General features: G+C 37.3%; 1 protein-coding gene across 2 annotated transcripts in view; it reads right to left on the minus strand.

Moving 5' to 3' along the window:
• Positions 1–12,888: 12,888 nt before the first annotated feature.
• LOC127942643 (CD276 antigen homolog) overlaps positions 12,889–16,683 on the minus strand; it is a 47,278-nt gene continuing 43,483 nt past the window's right edge. For both annotated transcript variants that reach the window (XM_052538498.1, XM_052538499.1), the window contains exons 2-4: positions 14,161–14,201; positions 13,722–14,054; positions 12,889–13,642 (exon numbers count right to left, since the gene is read on the minus strand). In XM_052538498.1, coding sequence (XP_052394458.1) covers positions 13,500–13,642; positions 13,722–14,054; positions 14,161–14,201 — 517 coding nt within the window. In that variant the 3' untranslated portion in view covers positions 12,889–13,499. The remainder of the gene's footprint in view (positions 13,643–13,721; positions 14,055–14,160; positions 14,202–16,683) is intronic.

The raw sequence follows: 16,683 nt of genomic DNA on the forward strand, positions 1-16,683 counted from the left end.
AACTTATACTATATCTTTACAAATTTTCATTCTAACTCTTCATAATTTTTTATATAAGTAGAAGTCCTCATTTGAAGGAAGCACAGTAAGTTTCATAGCTTTATTTTTTTCAAGAGCCAGCATAAAATTAAAACTATCATAACTTATAAATCAAGCTTGCAATTCTTAGTACCTATAATGGCCACCAGAGGGAGCTATAGGATTACTTTTAAATAATTATTGTAGAAACTAGTATGATTTAAATCATTTATAGAAATCTTTCAAATAAAATAATATGTATTTTAGGAATTTTACTGATAAAATGACCCTCACTTAATTAGAATAACAAGCTGAAGTATTGTGAACTGTATATTAAGAATAATTCTTTATAGGCTTTATGGACAGATACGTTTTGAGTGACTCTTGAAGGTTCAGCATCACATCCTCTTTTACCACTGTTTAAAGAATTAATCTTACAGAACAGGTGTGAATGAATTTTGGATAGCTTGAATGGTTTTGTCGTGGTGATTTTTTGAAATAATAGTAAAAAAGGAACCAGTCTTTTTATTTTTTTAAAGTGCAGCTTCTAAACAATTCAAAAAAAAAAAAAAATGTACACATAGAAGACAATTCATTCTGAGGCATATTTCCTCAGAATGACTGGTCTCATGACAATAGTTTCATGACTATACAACACTATATGGATGATAGAAAATTAAAAAACTATCATACATCTGATGTCACTCAGTCCCACTGTCACTGTGGGTAGTGTGTGTGTGTGTGTGTGTGTGTGTGTGTGTGTGTGTGTGTGTGTGTTAAGTGAATTAGGTGTGAAACTATCAGAGAGCATTTAGTCTCCAGCGCCAACATTTTACAGAACTGCCACTTTCCTGGAGTCTCCAGAATTACTCGGTGTCAGGCTCTGAGAGATCTAAGATTCCAAAAAATGATTTAATTAGAATACCATGAAGTATTGTGAAATACTATATATTAAGGCTTTATATATAGGCTTTATGAACTGATTAGAGTGACTCGTGAAGGACCAGCACCACCTCCTCTTGTTCGATGGTTTGAGGAGTATATCTTCCAGAATCTGGGATTAAGATTTAGGAGCTCATTTTTATTCCACCTCCTTTCCTGAAAGTCTGTCTTGCAGAATTGACTAAAAATTAATCTTCACATTATTTCCTAATTATTTTGCAATTCTTTTTGTCAGTTCTTCTTGACCTGTTTTTCTCTTCCAGCTTTCCTGGACTATTGTATAGCACTCATAAATGATTAAATAAAAAATAATGGTAGTTATTAAGATTGATATGGTTTGGAATTGGTAAAATGTGCTTGGAAAAAAATCACAATAAAACAATGTTTTAATGTTTAAGTTTGGAATATTAACTGACATGAATGAATGCTATATAAAGATTGTTCATGTTAACATAATGTTTATGAATGGAATCTTATTGTAAAGTGTTACTAAAGTTATATATATATATATATATTGTTCTGTGAATGTGATTTTAAAGTCTAGATGATTCGGATTAACCCTTTAACTGCCATATCCTTTAAAACCTCACTGCCAGAGGGATATTGTGAATGCATGTGCCCGCTGGGCACAGTTTACCTGATGCCACCGGGGTGGCGATGGCACTGGTGGCTTGAGCCCGCCATCGCTGCTTGCAGCTATATTTATTATTATTATTCTTCTTCTCTAAGATGAATCGCATTTTTGAGGGCCTAAACATGCTCGAAAAGTCATGAAACTTTGCACACACCTCAGAACTGGCGAAAATTTACGTCTGATATGGGTTTCAGAAGTGGGTGTGGCAAAATTGCTCAACAGCGCCACCTATCCACGTTCAACGGTGTGCGCCTCGAGCTACGTTTCATGTACATGTATGAAAATCGGTATACACATGTAACTCTCCAATACCTACAAAAAAGTCTCTTGGAGCAAAATCCGAAACCCAACAGGAAGTCGGTTATTTCTAATATTATGAGCAAATTTTGTGTCATTTTTGTCATTTCCATGCGTTGTATTTTAACGAACTCCTCCTAGAGATTAATTCAGATCAACACCAAATTTGGTATGCCTAATCTAAAGGCCATTGCGATTTTAAATTGCGAAGCTTTTGAGTTTTCGTTGAAGGGCCTGTGTGTGGCGGCCTGGCGAATTTCGATGATTCGCCATGAAACAGGAAGTTGCTATAACTCAGACATACAATGACCAATCTGCCCCAAACTTCACATGTTTGCTGAGTCTCCTGTCCTGAACAGTTTGACACGACCATATTCAGTTATAGTCATAGCGCCACCTATTGGCAACAGGAAGTGACATATTTTACGCTGCGACAAACTACTCCTAGAAATTTTTGACATCAATGTCTTTTTTGTCGTCAGTCTAATCTAAAGGCCTGTACGATGTTAAATTGAGAAGATCTTGAGTTTTCGTTAAAGGGCGTGTCCATGGCGCCATGTCAAAGTTCGATGTCTCGCCATGGGAGTAGTTGTTGTTGTAACTCAGTCATAAAATATCAGATCTTGCCCAAACTTCAAATGTTTGATAAGAGTACTGACCTGAACACATCTGGAGGCTAATATTCCATTGGGTGTGGCAAAATGGCTCGATAGCGCCACCTATACATTTTCAATGGAGTGCGCCTCGAGCTACATGTCATATACATGTACGAAAATCGGTAAACATATGTAACACACCAATAGCTACAAAAAAGTCTCTTGGTACGAAACCCGAATCCCAACAGGAAGTCGGTTATTTTTAATTTTCCCTGCAAAATTGGTGTTGTTTTTGTCATTTTCAGGGGTTGTATTTTAACGAACTCCTCCTAGAGATTTATTCAGATCAACACCAAACTTGGTCAGTGTAATCTAAAGCCCTTTGCCATGTTAAATTGTGAAGGAATTGAGGTTTCGTTAAAGGGCGTGTCCATGGCGGCCTGACAAATTTCGATGATTCGCCATGAAAAATGATGGTGCTATAACTCACACATACAATGTCCAATCCGCCCCAAACTTCACATTTTTGATAAGACTCTACACCTGAACAGATCTACATGCCAATATTCAGTTATAGTCATAGCGCCACCTATTGGCAACTGGAAGTGACATATTTTACACTGTGACAAACTACTCCTAGAAATTTTATGACATCAATGTCTTTTTTGTGGTCAGTCTAATCTAAAGACCTGTGTGATGTTTAGTTGTGAAGATCTTGAGTTTTTGTTAAAAGGCATGTCCATGTCGCCATGACGAAGTTCGATGTCTCGCCATGGGAATAAAAGATGTTATAACTCAGGCATAAAATGTCCGATCTTGCCCAAACTTCACATGTGTGATAAGGGTCCTGGCTTGAACACATCTGAAGGCCAATATTCCATTATAACGATAGCGCCACCTGCTGGCAAAAGGAATATTGGCACACATATGGAATAAACTTTGATATATTGCACTTATATTTATGAGTTTAAATGCATATTTCTCAACGTTCACCTTTTTACTAAAGCCACACGATGGCGGTGAGCCCGGGTGCGAGGGCCCGTTCATCGCTGCTTGCAGCTTTAATTAGGGCCCGAGCACCGATGGTGTGAGGACCCTCTTGGAATTGCTCCGTTTATTATTATTATTATTATTATTATTATTAGGGCCCGAGCACCGATGGTGTGAGGACCCTATTGGAATTGCTCCGTTTATTATTATTATTATTATTCTTCTTCTCCAAAATGAATCGCATTTTTGAGGGCCTAAACATACTCAAAAAGTCATGAAACTTTGCACACACCTCAGAACCGGCGAAAATTTACATCTGATATGGGTTTCAGAAGTGGGTGTGGCAAAATGGCTCGACAGCGCCACCTATACACTTTCAACGGTGTGCGCCTCGAGCTATGTTTCACGTACATGTATGAAAATCGGTACACATATGTAACACACCAATAGCTACAAAAAAGTCTCCTGGTACGAAATCCAAATCCCAACAGGAAGTCGGTTATTTTTAATAATATGAGCAAATTTTGTGTCATTTTTGCCATTTCCATGAGTTGTATTTTAACGAACTCCTCCTAGAGACTTATTCAGATCAACACCAAATTTGGTATGCCTAATCTAAAGGCCTTTGCGATGTTAAATTGCGAAGATTTTGAGTTTTCGTCGAAGGGCGTGTCAGTGGCGGCCTGGCGAATTTCGATGATTCGCCATGAAAAATGAAGTTGCTATAACTCAGACATACAATGTCCAATCTGCCCCAAACTTGACATGGTTGATAAGACTCTAGAACTGAACAGATTGACATGCCCATATTCAGTTATAATCATAGCGCCACCTATTGGCAACAGGAAGTGTCATATTTTATGCTCCGAAGAACTACTCCTAGAAATTTTATGACATCAATGTCTTTTTTGTGGTCAGTCTAATCTAAAGGCCTGTGCAATGTTAAACTGTGAAGATCTTGAGTTTTCGTTAAAGGGCGTGTCCATGGCGCCGTGACAAAGTTTGATGTCTCGCCATAGGAGTAGAAGTTGTTGTAACTCAGGCATAAAACATCAGATCTTGCCCAAACTTCACCTGTTTGATAAGAGTACTGACCTGCCCACATCTGGAGAACAATATTCCATTGGGTGTGGCAAAATGGCTCGATAGCGCCACCTATACACTTTCAATGGAGTGCGCCTCGAGCTACGTGTCACGTACATGTACGAAAATCGGTACACATATGTAACACACCAATAGCTACAAAAAAGTCTCCTGGTATGAAATGCGAATCCCAACAGGAAGTTGGTTATTTTGAATTTTTCCTGCAAAATTGGTGTTGTTTTTGCCATTTTCAGGGGTTGTACTTTAACGAACTCCTCCTAGAGATTTATTCAGATCAACACCAAACTTGGTCAGTGTAATCTTAAGCCCTTTGCGATGTCAAATTGCGAAGATCTTGAGGTTTCGTTAAAGGGCGTGTCCATGGCGGCCTGACAAATTTCGATGTTTCGCCATGAAAAAGGAAGTTGCTGTAACTCAGACATACAATGTCCAATCTGCCTCAAACTTCACATGTTAGATAAGACTTCTGCCCTTAACAGATCTACATGCCCATATTCAATCATAGTCATAGCGCCATCTGCTGGCAACAGGAAGTATCATGTTTTACACTTCAAAGAACTACTCCAAGAAATTTTATGACATCAACATTTTATTTTGGTCAGTCTAATCTAAAGGTCTTTGCAATGTTAAATTGTGGAGATCTTTAGATTTTGTTAAAGGGCGTGTCCATGGCGCCATGAAAAAATTTGATGTCTCGCCACAGCAAGAGAAGTTGTTGTAACTCAGGCTTGAAATGTTCGATATTCCCCAAACTTCACATGTTCGATAAGACTCCTAGCCTGAACACATCTGAAGGCCAATATTCCATTATAATGATAGCGCCACCTATTGGCAACAGGAAAATTGGCACATAAGTGACTTTGACATATTCCACTTATATTAACGATTTGAAATGCATATTTCTCACCTTCACCTTTTTACTAAAGCCACACGATTGCGGTGAGCCCGGGTGCGAGGGCCCGTTCATCGCTGCTTGCAGCTTTAATTATTATTATACTTCTCCAAAATGAATCGCATTTTTGAGGGTCTGAACATACTCAAAAAGTCATGAAACTTTGCACACACCTCAGAACTGGCGAAAATTTACATCTGATACGGGTTTCAGAAGTGGGTGTGGCAAAATGGCTCGACAGCGCCACCTATAGACGTTCAACGGTGTGCGCCTCGAGCTATGTTTCATGTACATGCATGAAAATTGGCACACACATGTAACACACCAATACCTACAAAAAAGACTCTTGGACCAAAATTCTAAACCCAACAGGAAGTCGGTTATTTTTAATTTTATGAGCAAATTTTGTGTCATTTTTGTCATTTCCATGCATTGTATTTTAACAAACTCCTCCTAGAGATTTATTCAGATCAACACCAAATTTGGTATGCCTAATCTAAAGGCCTTTGCGATGTTAAATTGCGAAGATTTTGAGTTTTTGTTAATGGGCGTGTCCGTGGCGGCCTGGCGAATTTCATTGATTCGCCATGAAAAATTAAGTTACTATAACTCAGACATACAATGTCCAATGTGCCCAATACTTCACATGTTTAATAAGACTCCTGGCCTGAACATATTAACATGCCCATATTTAGTTATAGTCATAGCGCCACCTATAGGCAACAGGAAGTTACATATTTTACACTTTGACAGACTACTCCTAGAAATTTTTTGACATCAATGTCTTTTTTATAGTCAGTCTAATCTAAAGGCCTGTGCAATGTTAAATTGTGAAGATCTTGAGTTTTCGTTAAGGGGCGTGTCCATGGCGCCGTGACAAAGTTCAAAGTCTCGCCAAGGGAATAAAAGTTGTTGTAACTCAGGCATAAAATGTCAGATCTTCCCCAAACTTCACATGTTTGATCAGTGTCCTTGAAACTTGTCCAGTTTATAAATACAGCTATAAATAGCTTGTTTTTGGTTTATAAGCACATTTGTTAAAAAGGAGAGTAAAGGGTCAGTTATCTTCCTATGAAAAATAAAAAAATAAAAATAAACAAACAACAACACTGATTGATACAGAACTCAGAAATTCTATTGTGGATTTATGATAAAATCAGCCTGTAAATGATTTCATACTCCTCCAAGAAGACACAAGTAGTTCACACCAAACTTTTTTTAACATGAAGCCAATATACTGAGATGTTAAATTGCGAATGGGTTTAGGATAGCTTAAATGGTGTGGTCATAGCGATTTATTAAAGTAACATAAAAAAAATACAATAGTTATTTTACTATATCTTTAATTTTTTTCATTCCAAACTCTTCATATTTTTTTATATACGTAGAAGTTATCATTTGAAGGAAGCACAGTAAGTTTAATAGCTTTATCATTTTCAAGAGCCAGCATAAAATTAAAACTATCATAACTTATAAATGAAGCTTGCAATTCTTAGTACCAATAATGGCCACCAGATGGAGGTATAGGATTACTTTTAAATAATTATTGTAGAAACAAATATGATTTAAATCATTTATAGAAATCTTTCAAAGAAAAATAATATGAATTTTATGTATTTACTGATAAAATGACCCTCACTTTATTAGAATAACAAGCTGAAATATTGTGAACTGTATATTAAGAATAATTCTTTATAGGCTTTATGGACAGACACGTTTTGAGTGACTCTTGAAGGATCAGCACCACATCCTCTTTTACCACTGTTTAAAGAATTTATCTTACAGAACAGATGCAAATTAATTTTGGATAGCTTGAATGGTTTTGTCGTGGTGATTTTTTGAAATAACAGTAAAAAAGTAACCAGTAAATGTCTTTTATTTTTTTAAAGTGCAGCTTCTAAACACTTCAACAAAATGTACACATAGAAGTCATGCTGAGGAAATATGCATAGTTTCATGACTATACAACACTATATGGATGATAGAAAATTAAAAAACTACCATACATCTGATGTCACTCTGTCCCTCTGTCACTGTGGGTAATGTGTGTGTGTGTGTGTGTGTTTGTGTGTTAAGTGTGTGTGCTGAGTTTGTGTGAATGTGTGGGAGAGGGGATGGGCTTGGTGTCAGAGAGAGAGAGAGAGAGAGAGAGAGAGAGAGAGAGAGGGAGGGAGACTTAATCATCTCTTTAATCACCAGCAGAAAAAAAAGCAATTTTGTGTTGTTGTTGTTTTTTCATCATTACAGCTTAAGAAATATCTTAGGCCTCAACATCAACTGTTGCTGCTTTATATAGCCATCTCCCAAAATTAATAGTCATTAGTAAGCATTTTATAAATACAGCTATAATTAAATTGTTCATGGTTTATATGCACATTTATTTTGAGGAGATTAAAGGCTGTAATCTTCCTAAAAAAAATAAAAAAATAAAAATAAAAAAATAAACAAACACAGAACTCAGAAACATTTATTTCAAGATGCAATAAAAGAAAACTGTACACTATATATACATATATATACAATTGCATAAGTTTATATTTAATTTTTTTTATCAAGTGTACAGCTAATAATAATAATAATAATAATAATAATAATAATAATAATAATGCATTTTATTTAAGGCGCCTTTCAAACCACTCAAGGTCACCGTACAACAAGTAACAACAGTAACAATATTAAAACAAAAAATAACAGCAAATAACAATGTCAATAAAAAACCACAATAATATTAGAATAGCACAACATATTGTGGAATACTATATTAAGACTTTATATATAGGCTTTATGAACAGATAGGTTTTGAGAGATGCTTGAAGTACTAGCATCACCTCCTCTTGTACGACGGTTTGAGGAATATATCTTCCAGATAGTACCGCCGCTCCCTATATGCAGAATACGCAGTCTTCGTAGGGCACCAACTCCCAGAGGAGGCACCATCCCAGTAAAATAAAACATGCGCCATTCTCCCATCCGCGCTCGCGACCGCTCGGACATTTGCGGATGAATGTTCGTAATTGATGGATGGACATCTATGCCCGGGTAAAAGTCATCAGCAATCCGGCACAGAGAAAAGAAAAATAAAGTAAAAAACAAAACAAAAACAGGCATAAATTTGGCTTGACATTGGACATTCGAGAGTCTCAAATTTAGGGACCGTCTCTTAAGTTACATGTGATATTGTTATACAATTTTCTAACGTCAGTAGCATTTGAAGAGAATGACTTACAGTCATAAAAACAACTGTAATTGTTCATCTAGGTGACAGCTATAATGCACCATTAAATTGAATGTTTGATATTTATTAAAACAAACTGTAAGTCATATGTAAATTATGCTACTTTTTCACATGGACTCAAAAGCAAATTTGAAGCTCAATAGCATTTGAGGAGAAAGACTTGCAGTCATAAAACAATTTTAATGTGTTAATTTAGGTGTCAGCTACAATGTACACCTTATACATTTATATATATATTAAAATAAAGTGTTACTAAAGTTATATATATTGTTCTGTGTATGTGATTTCAAAGTCTAGACGGGTCGGATTAACCCTTTAACTGCCATATCCCTTAAAATTTGATTGCCAGAGGGTTACTGTAAATGCTTATGCCCGCTGGGCACAGTTTTCCCGATGCCACCGGGGTGGCGTTGCACTGACGGCTTGAGCCCGCCATCGCTGCTTGCAGCTATATTTATTATTATTATTCCGCTTCTCCTTAATGAATCGCATTTTTGAGGGCCTAAACATGCTCAAAAAGTCACCAAATTTTGCACACGCCTCCGAACTGGCGAAAATTTACATCTGATATGGGTTTCAGAAGTGGGCGTGGTAAAATGGCTCGACAGCGCCACCTATGCATGTTCAGCGGTGTGCGCCTCGAGTTACATTTCACGTACATGTATGAAAATCGGTACACACATGTAACACATCAATACCTACAAAAAAGACTCTTGGAGCAAAATTCTAAACCCAACAGGAAGTCGGTTATTTTTAATATTATGAGCAAATTTTGTGTCATTTTTGCCATTTCCATGCGTTGTATTTTAACGAACTCCTCCTAGAGATTTCTTCAAATCAACACCAAATTTGGTATGCCTAATCTGAAGGCCTTTGCGATGTTAAATTGCGAAGCTTTTGAGTTTTCGTTAATGGGCGTGTCCGTGGCGGCCTGGCGAATTTTGATGATTCGCCATGAAACAGGAAGTTGCTATAACTCAGACATACAATGACCAATCTGCCCCAAACTTCACATGTTTGATGAGACTCCTGACCTGAACAGATTGACATGCCCATATTCAGTTATAGTCATAGCGCCACCTATTGGCAACAGGAAGTGACATATTTTATGCTGCGATGAACTACTCCTAGAAATTTTATGACATCAATGTATTTTTTGTGGTCAGTCTAATCTAAAGGCCTGTGCGATGTTAAGTTGTGAAGATCTTGAGTTTTCGTTAAAAGGCGTGTCCATGGCTCCGTCACGAAGTTCGATGTCTCGCCATGGGAATAAAAGATGTTTTAACTCAGGCATAAAATGTTCGATCTTCCCCAAACTGCACTTGTGTGATAAGGGTCCTGGCCTGAACAGATCTGAAGGCCAAAATTCCATCAGGTGTGGCAAAATGGCTTGATAGCGCCACCTATACACTTTCAACGGAGTGCGCCTCGAGCTATGTTTCACGTACATGTACAAAAATCGGTATACACATGTAACACACCAATACCTACAAAAAAGTCTCTTGGTACGAAATCCGAATCCCAACAGGAAGTCGGATATTTAGAATTTTCTCTGCAAAATTGGCGTTGTTTTTGCCATTTTCAGGGGTTGTACTTTAACGAACTCCTCCTAGAGATTTATTCAGATCAACACCAAACCTGGTCAGTGTAATCTTAAGCCCTTTGCGATGTTAAATTGCGAAGATCTTTAGATTTCGTTAAAGGGCGTGTCCATGGCGGCCTGACAAATTTCGATGTTTCGCCATGAAAAAGGAAGTTGCTGTAACTCAGACATACAATGTCCAATCTGCCCCAAACTTCACATGTTAGATAAAACTTCTGCCCTTAACAGATCTCCATGCCCACATTCAGTTATAGTCATAGCGCCACCTATTGGCAACAGGAAGTGACATGTTTTACGCTGCGACAAACTACTCCTATAATTTTTTTGAGATTAACATATATTTTGTGGTCAGTCTAATCTAAAGGCCTGTGCAATGTTAACTTTTGGAGATCTTGAGTTTTTGTTAAAGGGCATTTCCATGGCGCCATGACAAAATTTGATGTCTTGCCACAGCAAGAGAAGTTGTTGTAACTCAAGCATAAAATGTTCAATCTTCCCCAAACTTCACATGTTTGATAAGAGTCCTGGCCTGAAGACATCTGAAGGCCAATATTCCATTATAAAGATAGCGCCACCTGCTAGCAACGGTAAGATTGGCACATATATGGGATATACTTTGATATATTCCACTTATATTTAGGACATTAAATGCATATTTCTCAACGTTCACCTTTTTACTAAAGCCACACGATGGCGGTGAGCCCGGGTGCGAGGGCCCGTTCATCGCTGCTTGCAGCTTTAATTATTATTATACTTCTCCAAAATGAATCGCATTTTTGAGGGTCTGAACATACTCAAAAAGTCATGAAACTTTGCACACACCTCAGAACTGGCGAAAATTTACATCTGATACGGGTTTCAGAAGTGGGTGTGGCAAAATGGCTCGACAGCGCCACCTATAGACGTTCAACGGTGTGCGCCTCGAGCTATGTTTCATTGATTCGCCATGAAAAATTAAGTTACTATAACTCAGACATACAATGTCCAATGTGCCCAATACTTCACATGTTTAATAAGACTCCTGGCCTGAACATATTAACATGCCCATATTTAGTTATAGTCATAGCGCCACCTATAGGCAACAGGAAGTTACATATTTTACACTTTGACAGACTACTCCTAGAAATTTTTTGACATCAATGTCTTTTTTATAGTCAGTCTAATCTAAAGGCCTGTGCAATGTTAAATTGTGAAGATCTTGAGTTTTCGTTAAGGGGCGTGTCCATGGCGCCGTGACAAAGTTCAAAGTCTCGCCAAGGGAATAAAAGTTGTTGTAACTCAGGCATAAAATGTCAGATCTTCCCCAAACTTCACATGTTTGATCAGTGTCCTTACCTGAACACATCTGAAGGACAATATTCCATCGGGTGTGGCAAAATGGCTCGATAGCGCCACCTATACACTTTCAACAGAGTGCGCCTCGAGCTATGTTTCACGTACATGTACAAAAATCGGTACACACATGTAACACACCAATACCTACAAAAAAGTATCTTGGTACGAAATCCGAATCCCAACAGGAAGTCGGTTGTTTAGAATTTTCTCTGCAAAATTGGCGTTGTTTTGGCCATTTTTAGGGGTTGTACTTTAACGAGCTCCTCCTACAGATTTATTCAGATCAACACCAAACTTGGTCAGTTAAATCTAAAGGCCTTTGCGATGTTAAATTGCGAAGATTTTGAGAATACGATAAAGGGCGTGTTCATGGCGGCCTGACAAAATTCGATGTTTCGCCATGAAAAAGGAAGTTGCTGTAACTCAGACATACAATGTCCAATCTGCCCCAAACTTCACGTTAGATAAGACTTCTACCCTTAAAAGATCTACATGCCCATATTCAGTTATAGTCATAGCGCCACCTACTGGCAACAGGAAGTGACATGTTTTACGCTGCGACAAACTACTCCTAGAATTTTTTTGAGATTAATGTATTTTTTGTGGTCAGTCTAATCTAAAGGCCTGTGCAATGTTAACTTGTGGAGATCTTGAGTTTTTGTTAAACGGTGAATCCTAGGCGCCATGACAAAATTTGATGTCTCGCCACAGCAAGAGAAGTTGTTGTAACTCAGGCATAATTTGTTCGGTCTTCCCCAAACTTCACATGTTCGATAAGAGTCCTGCCCTGAACACATCTGAAGGCCAATATTCCATTATAATGAGAGCACCACCTGCTGGCAACAGGAAGATTGGCACATATATGGAATAAACTTTGATATATTGCACTTATATTTATGAGTTTAAATGCATATTTCTCACCATTCACCTATTTACTAAAGCCACTCGCTGCCGGTGAGCCCGGGTGCGAGGGCCCGTTCATCGCTGCTTGCAGCTTTAATTATTATTATTTTTCTTACTCAAATTATTCTTATTGTATTTTTCTAGTGCTCAAATAAATCACTTATATGATGTCTAAGTTTCTGTCTAGTGTTTTATAATTGAAAAAAAAAACTATGCAGTGGTATGTTTACTGACTAAATAGTTTGTAGAAGCCTTCAATACTATTGGGAAATATATTTTCTTATATTTGGGGGGTGGGGGTGTAGACATAGTCTCATAAAAATATTTGCAGGAGCCTCATTTTTCATGATAGTTTATTCAGATTTGAAATAGAAACTCATTAGACATGTGGCTTTCAACCCATTAATTTTCTAGATTGCTCCAGGACTCATTTCATGTATTTTTATATCAAATAAAAAAATATTTATATCAAATCTTGAGCATTATCAAATCTGGTTGATAAAAAGTGAAGCCCAAAGGGTCTTCTTTCTAAAGACACCACAATTATGTTTATAACACACTGAAGTAGGAAACTATTACAAATATAAGTTAGGTAGAGCACTTTCAGCTGTGAGTCCCATAATGGGGGGTCAGGTTAACAGGTTAAAGCAGAGATACACTCATATACCCTGAAAAGAAAGCACTGATAGTCTAACTAATACAAATAAAGAATTTGAACTAGGCTACTACAATAGTGAAACATACAAACAATACATGCATATACCAGATACATTTGTAACATTTGTAAGTGAGCAACTCTGTTTCTTTGTCCGAGTGAGCAACAGTAACTATACTTAGACTGGGTTGGGCTTACCAGTAGGGTCAATTCTTGTTGGCCGCAGAAACAAACAATTGTGAGTATACGTTAAAGAAAAGGCACAGTGTGAGACACAGTTTAGAAATACAATATTCTAGTAAAATACTCCAAAATAGTGCAAAACAAAAACTTCCAAAACAGCATTAAGGAAAGTTACAATCCCATCCGGCTGTGTTTTCATGGAAGAGCTTCTTGAATGAGTCGTTGGTTTTGGAGGAGACAAAGTAGATGGTGAAGCTGTTAGACACAAATAAAAAAAAACGTCAAAGCAGAAGATTTTTGATCAGGAAGGTTCTGTAATGACTTTAACACACACCTCTGACTGTCAACCTTCGATTGAATTTCTTTTGCACTTCTGTGATAGAGCAAAGGAAATCCCCTTGATCAGTGAAATTCAGATGGTTGAGTCTGATGGAGAAGTTTCCATTTTTATACTCTGAGGGAAAACTTTCTATTCGATCTTTGAACACTGCATCCTGGTCTTCTGTTACGGGTCTGTCATTTTCAATATCATAAACATTCTTGTGTGTATTGTATCTCCAAAATGCATTCCTTTCATCTGGGTTTAGCACTCTTGCATTGTATGAACATGGCAAGATGACAGAATCTCCAACAACACCCTCAATTTCAAGTGGGTCCTGCAGAGACCCTGAAGATGAGAGTAAAAACCTTAGAAAGCAAACAACAAAATAACAGCACAGAATAGATTTGTAGATAATTATCAAATATCTTAACTGAGGTCTGTGAATTCTAACCTTTGTCTATCAGATGTAGAATTAAATATATGAGCCAGCATCTGAAAAAAATAAATAAAAAAAGATTTGTTAATATTTGTCTACGACATTGTTAAGTATCTTGTAACAGAATAAGATAATGAACATGGTTTTAAATCACCATCTTGCCTTCACTAGGTCAAATTAAATAGATAATTCACCCAAAAATGAAAATTCTGTCATTAATTACTCACCCTCATGTTGATCCAATCCCCCAAGACTTTCGTTTATCCTTTGGAACACAATTGAAGATATTTTAAATGAAATCAGAGAGGTTTCTGTTACTTGATTGACAGCATCAGCAACTTTCACATCAAAGGCCCAGAAAGGTATAGTAAAAACATAATGGAAGTAATCCAAGTTACTCCAGTGATTCAATCATTTTCTGAAGCAACAGGAATGTTTATTTGTGTCCTAAAAATACAAATAAATAACGACTATATTCCACATTTTCTTCATTTAAACTTCAATCTCCAAGTCGCATTCATGAGAGCTTCTTCTTCGGTCCACGAGAGCACCACGTCACGTGTGTTCTGTTGACACGAGAGCACGACTCTCACAATACAACCCATACCAGAAGCGCTGTACTGTTTTCAAGGAGAGCAAGAGGAAAAAACATTTTTAATAATACAGCAATACAGTATTCCTCTGCTTGAGCCACTGGAGTAACATGGACTACTGATGTTTCCATTCATACCTATCTGGGTTGTCAATAGAGGTACAGAAACTGCTTGAATTTCATTCATTTTTAATTCTGTTCCGATGATGAACGTAAGTTTTAGGGGATTGGAACAACTTTAAGGTGAGCAACTAATGACAGAATTTCCATCTGTGGGCGAACTTTACCTTTAAATAGTCCTGCGGTGTGAAAGATGAATGGTGCAATGGTGCTTTTGAAAAAAAGTGTGAAAGGCATACACTCTTAAAAATAAAGGTGCCTAAAAGGTTATTCACAGAACCATTTTTGGTTCCACAAAGAACTGTTCAGTCAAAGGCTCTTTAAAGAACCATCTCTTTCTCAACTTTTTATAATCTGAAGAACCTTCTTTCGGCACAAAGAACTTTTTTTGAAACAGAAAGGTTCTTAAGATGTTAAAGTTTCCTTATGAAACCATTTAGACAAAAAAAAGGTTATTCTATGGCATTGTGAAGCATGTATGACAACATTTACAGGATGTATCATCGTTTCTTAGAAATCGAGCATCGCGTTAGTTCAGTAAGGCCACGTTAGTCAAGCTTGCATCAGCTGACAGTCAGCTGTTCCTGATGTGTACCAATCCAGTCTTGACACCTATCACGTTCTGTCTATTTAAATTCCCATTCTTCAGTGTCTCTTCCATCGCATCGCTGCTTGCAAGTAACTCCCTCCTCCAACCCCAACTCCACCAACTGAACCTGTAATCCGATCTAATTTTGTTCTTTCTTTACGGTCTCTTCAATGGAAGCAGTCTCTATCACATTTTGTTTACAACTCACGTAATTGTGAATTCTAATTATGTATGCTTATAATGGTTCTGTTCTGTACCACACGGGGGTTTGTCTTGCTGCTCTCCCCGCTCTGTCCAAGCATGGCTGCATGGACAGGTGTGTGGTAGAGTCCTGCACGGGTTCGGGTACCCGCAAATTTGGCTGAAACTGGTGAAAAATATCCAACTGTGTCGGATACGGGTGCGGGTCGGGTTAGACACAGGGAAACACGGGTTCAAAACAGTCACGTGCAAACGTAAAAATAGGCCTACGTTCCACTTTTGAAAAAAATCACCACGGCGCAAACGGCTGCATGAGTCATAGGTAACAGACGTTAAGATCTGTCAGCTGTTTTTTTTTCGTTGTTTTTGTTTTCCGTTCATATATATATATATATATATATATATATATATATATATATATATATATATATATATATATATATATATAGCTATATACAGAATCTGAATTAAAATGTTTTTGATTTAAGCCTATTTTAAAATTTGTGTCATAAAATTATATTGCGCATAACGCGATCGTTATAAAGGTGTTTAAACAACAATACACTTCCACTTGCATGTATTTGACAATCTGAATATCAGATATTTCATTCCATAGCTAACACATTTGTGAATATGGGCCTAATCTAGGCTATCCAGGGTTGTTGTTTTTTTGACTTTGTGCAGCTCATTTACATGTGCGCTCTGGCGCAGATCCGCCTCTCGCGATGCTCAGCTGTGAACGATTAATAAATGTGTGCGTTCGACTTGAAGCACAACCTCAGACGGTGGTATGATTCGCTCTTTTGTTGTTCTGTTTTCTTTCAGGATCAAAAATACAACAAATGAAAGCGTTTATCTGTATTTCCGACTGATGAGAACTATGCATATACATTCATAAATCAGTCAATTTTGTATTTTATTATGAGATATTTTATTCTAATGTGATCAGTGACTGATGGACCAAAGAGCACGTATTTCGACATTTGCAGTAAAAAAGTGAAATATAAATTCTCAGAAAATGCATTTAATACCAGTA

Source organism: Carassius gibelio, chromosome A22 (assembly GCF_023724105.1).
Source record: "Carassius gibelio isolate Cgi1373 ecotype wild population from Czech Republic chromosome A22, carGib1.2-hapl.c, whole genome shotgun sequence".
In the NCBI taxonomy this organism is placed as follows: domain Eukaryota; kingdom Metazoa; phylum Chordata; class Actinopteri; order Cypriniformes; family Cyprinidae; genus Carassius; species Carassius gibelio.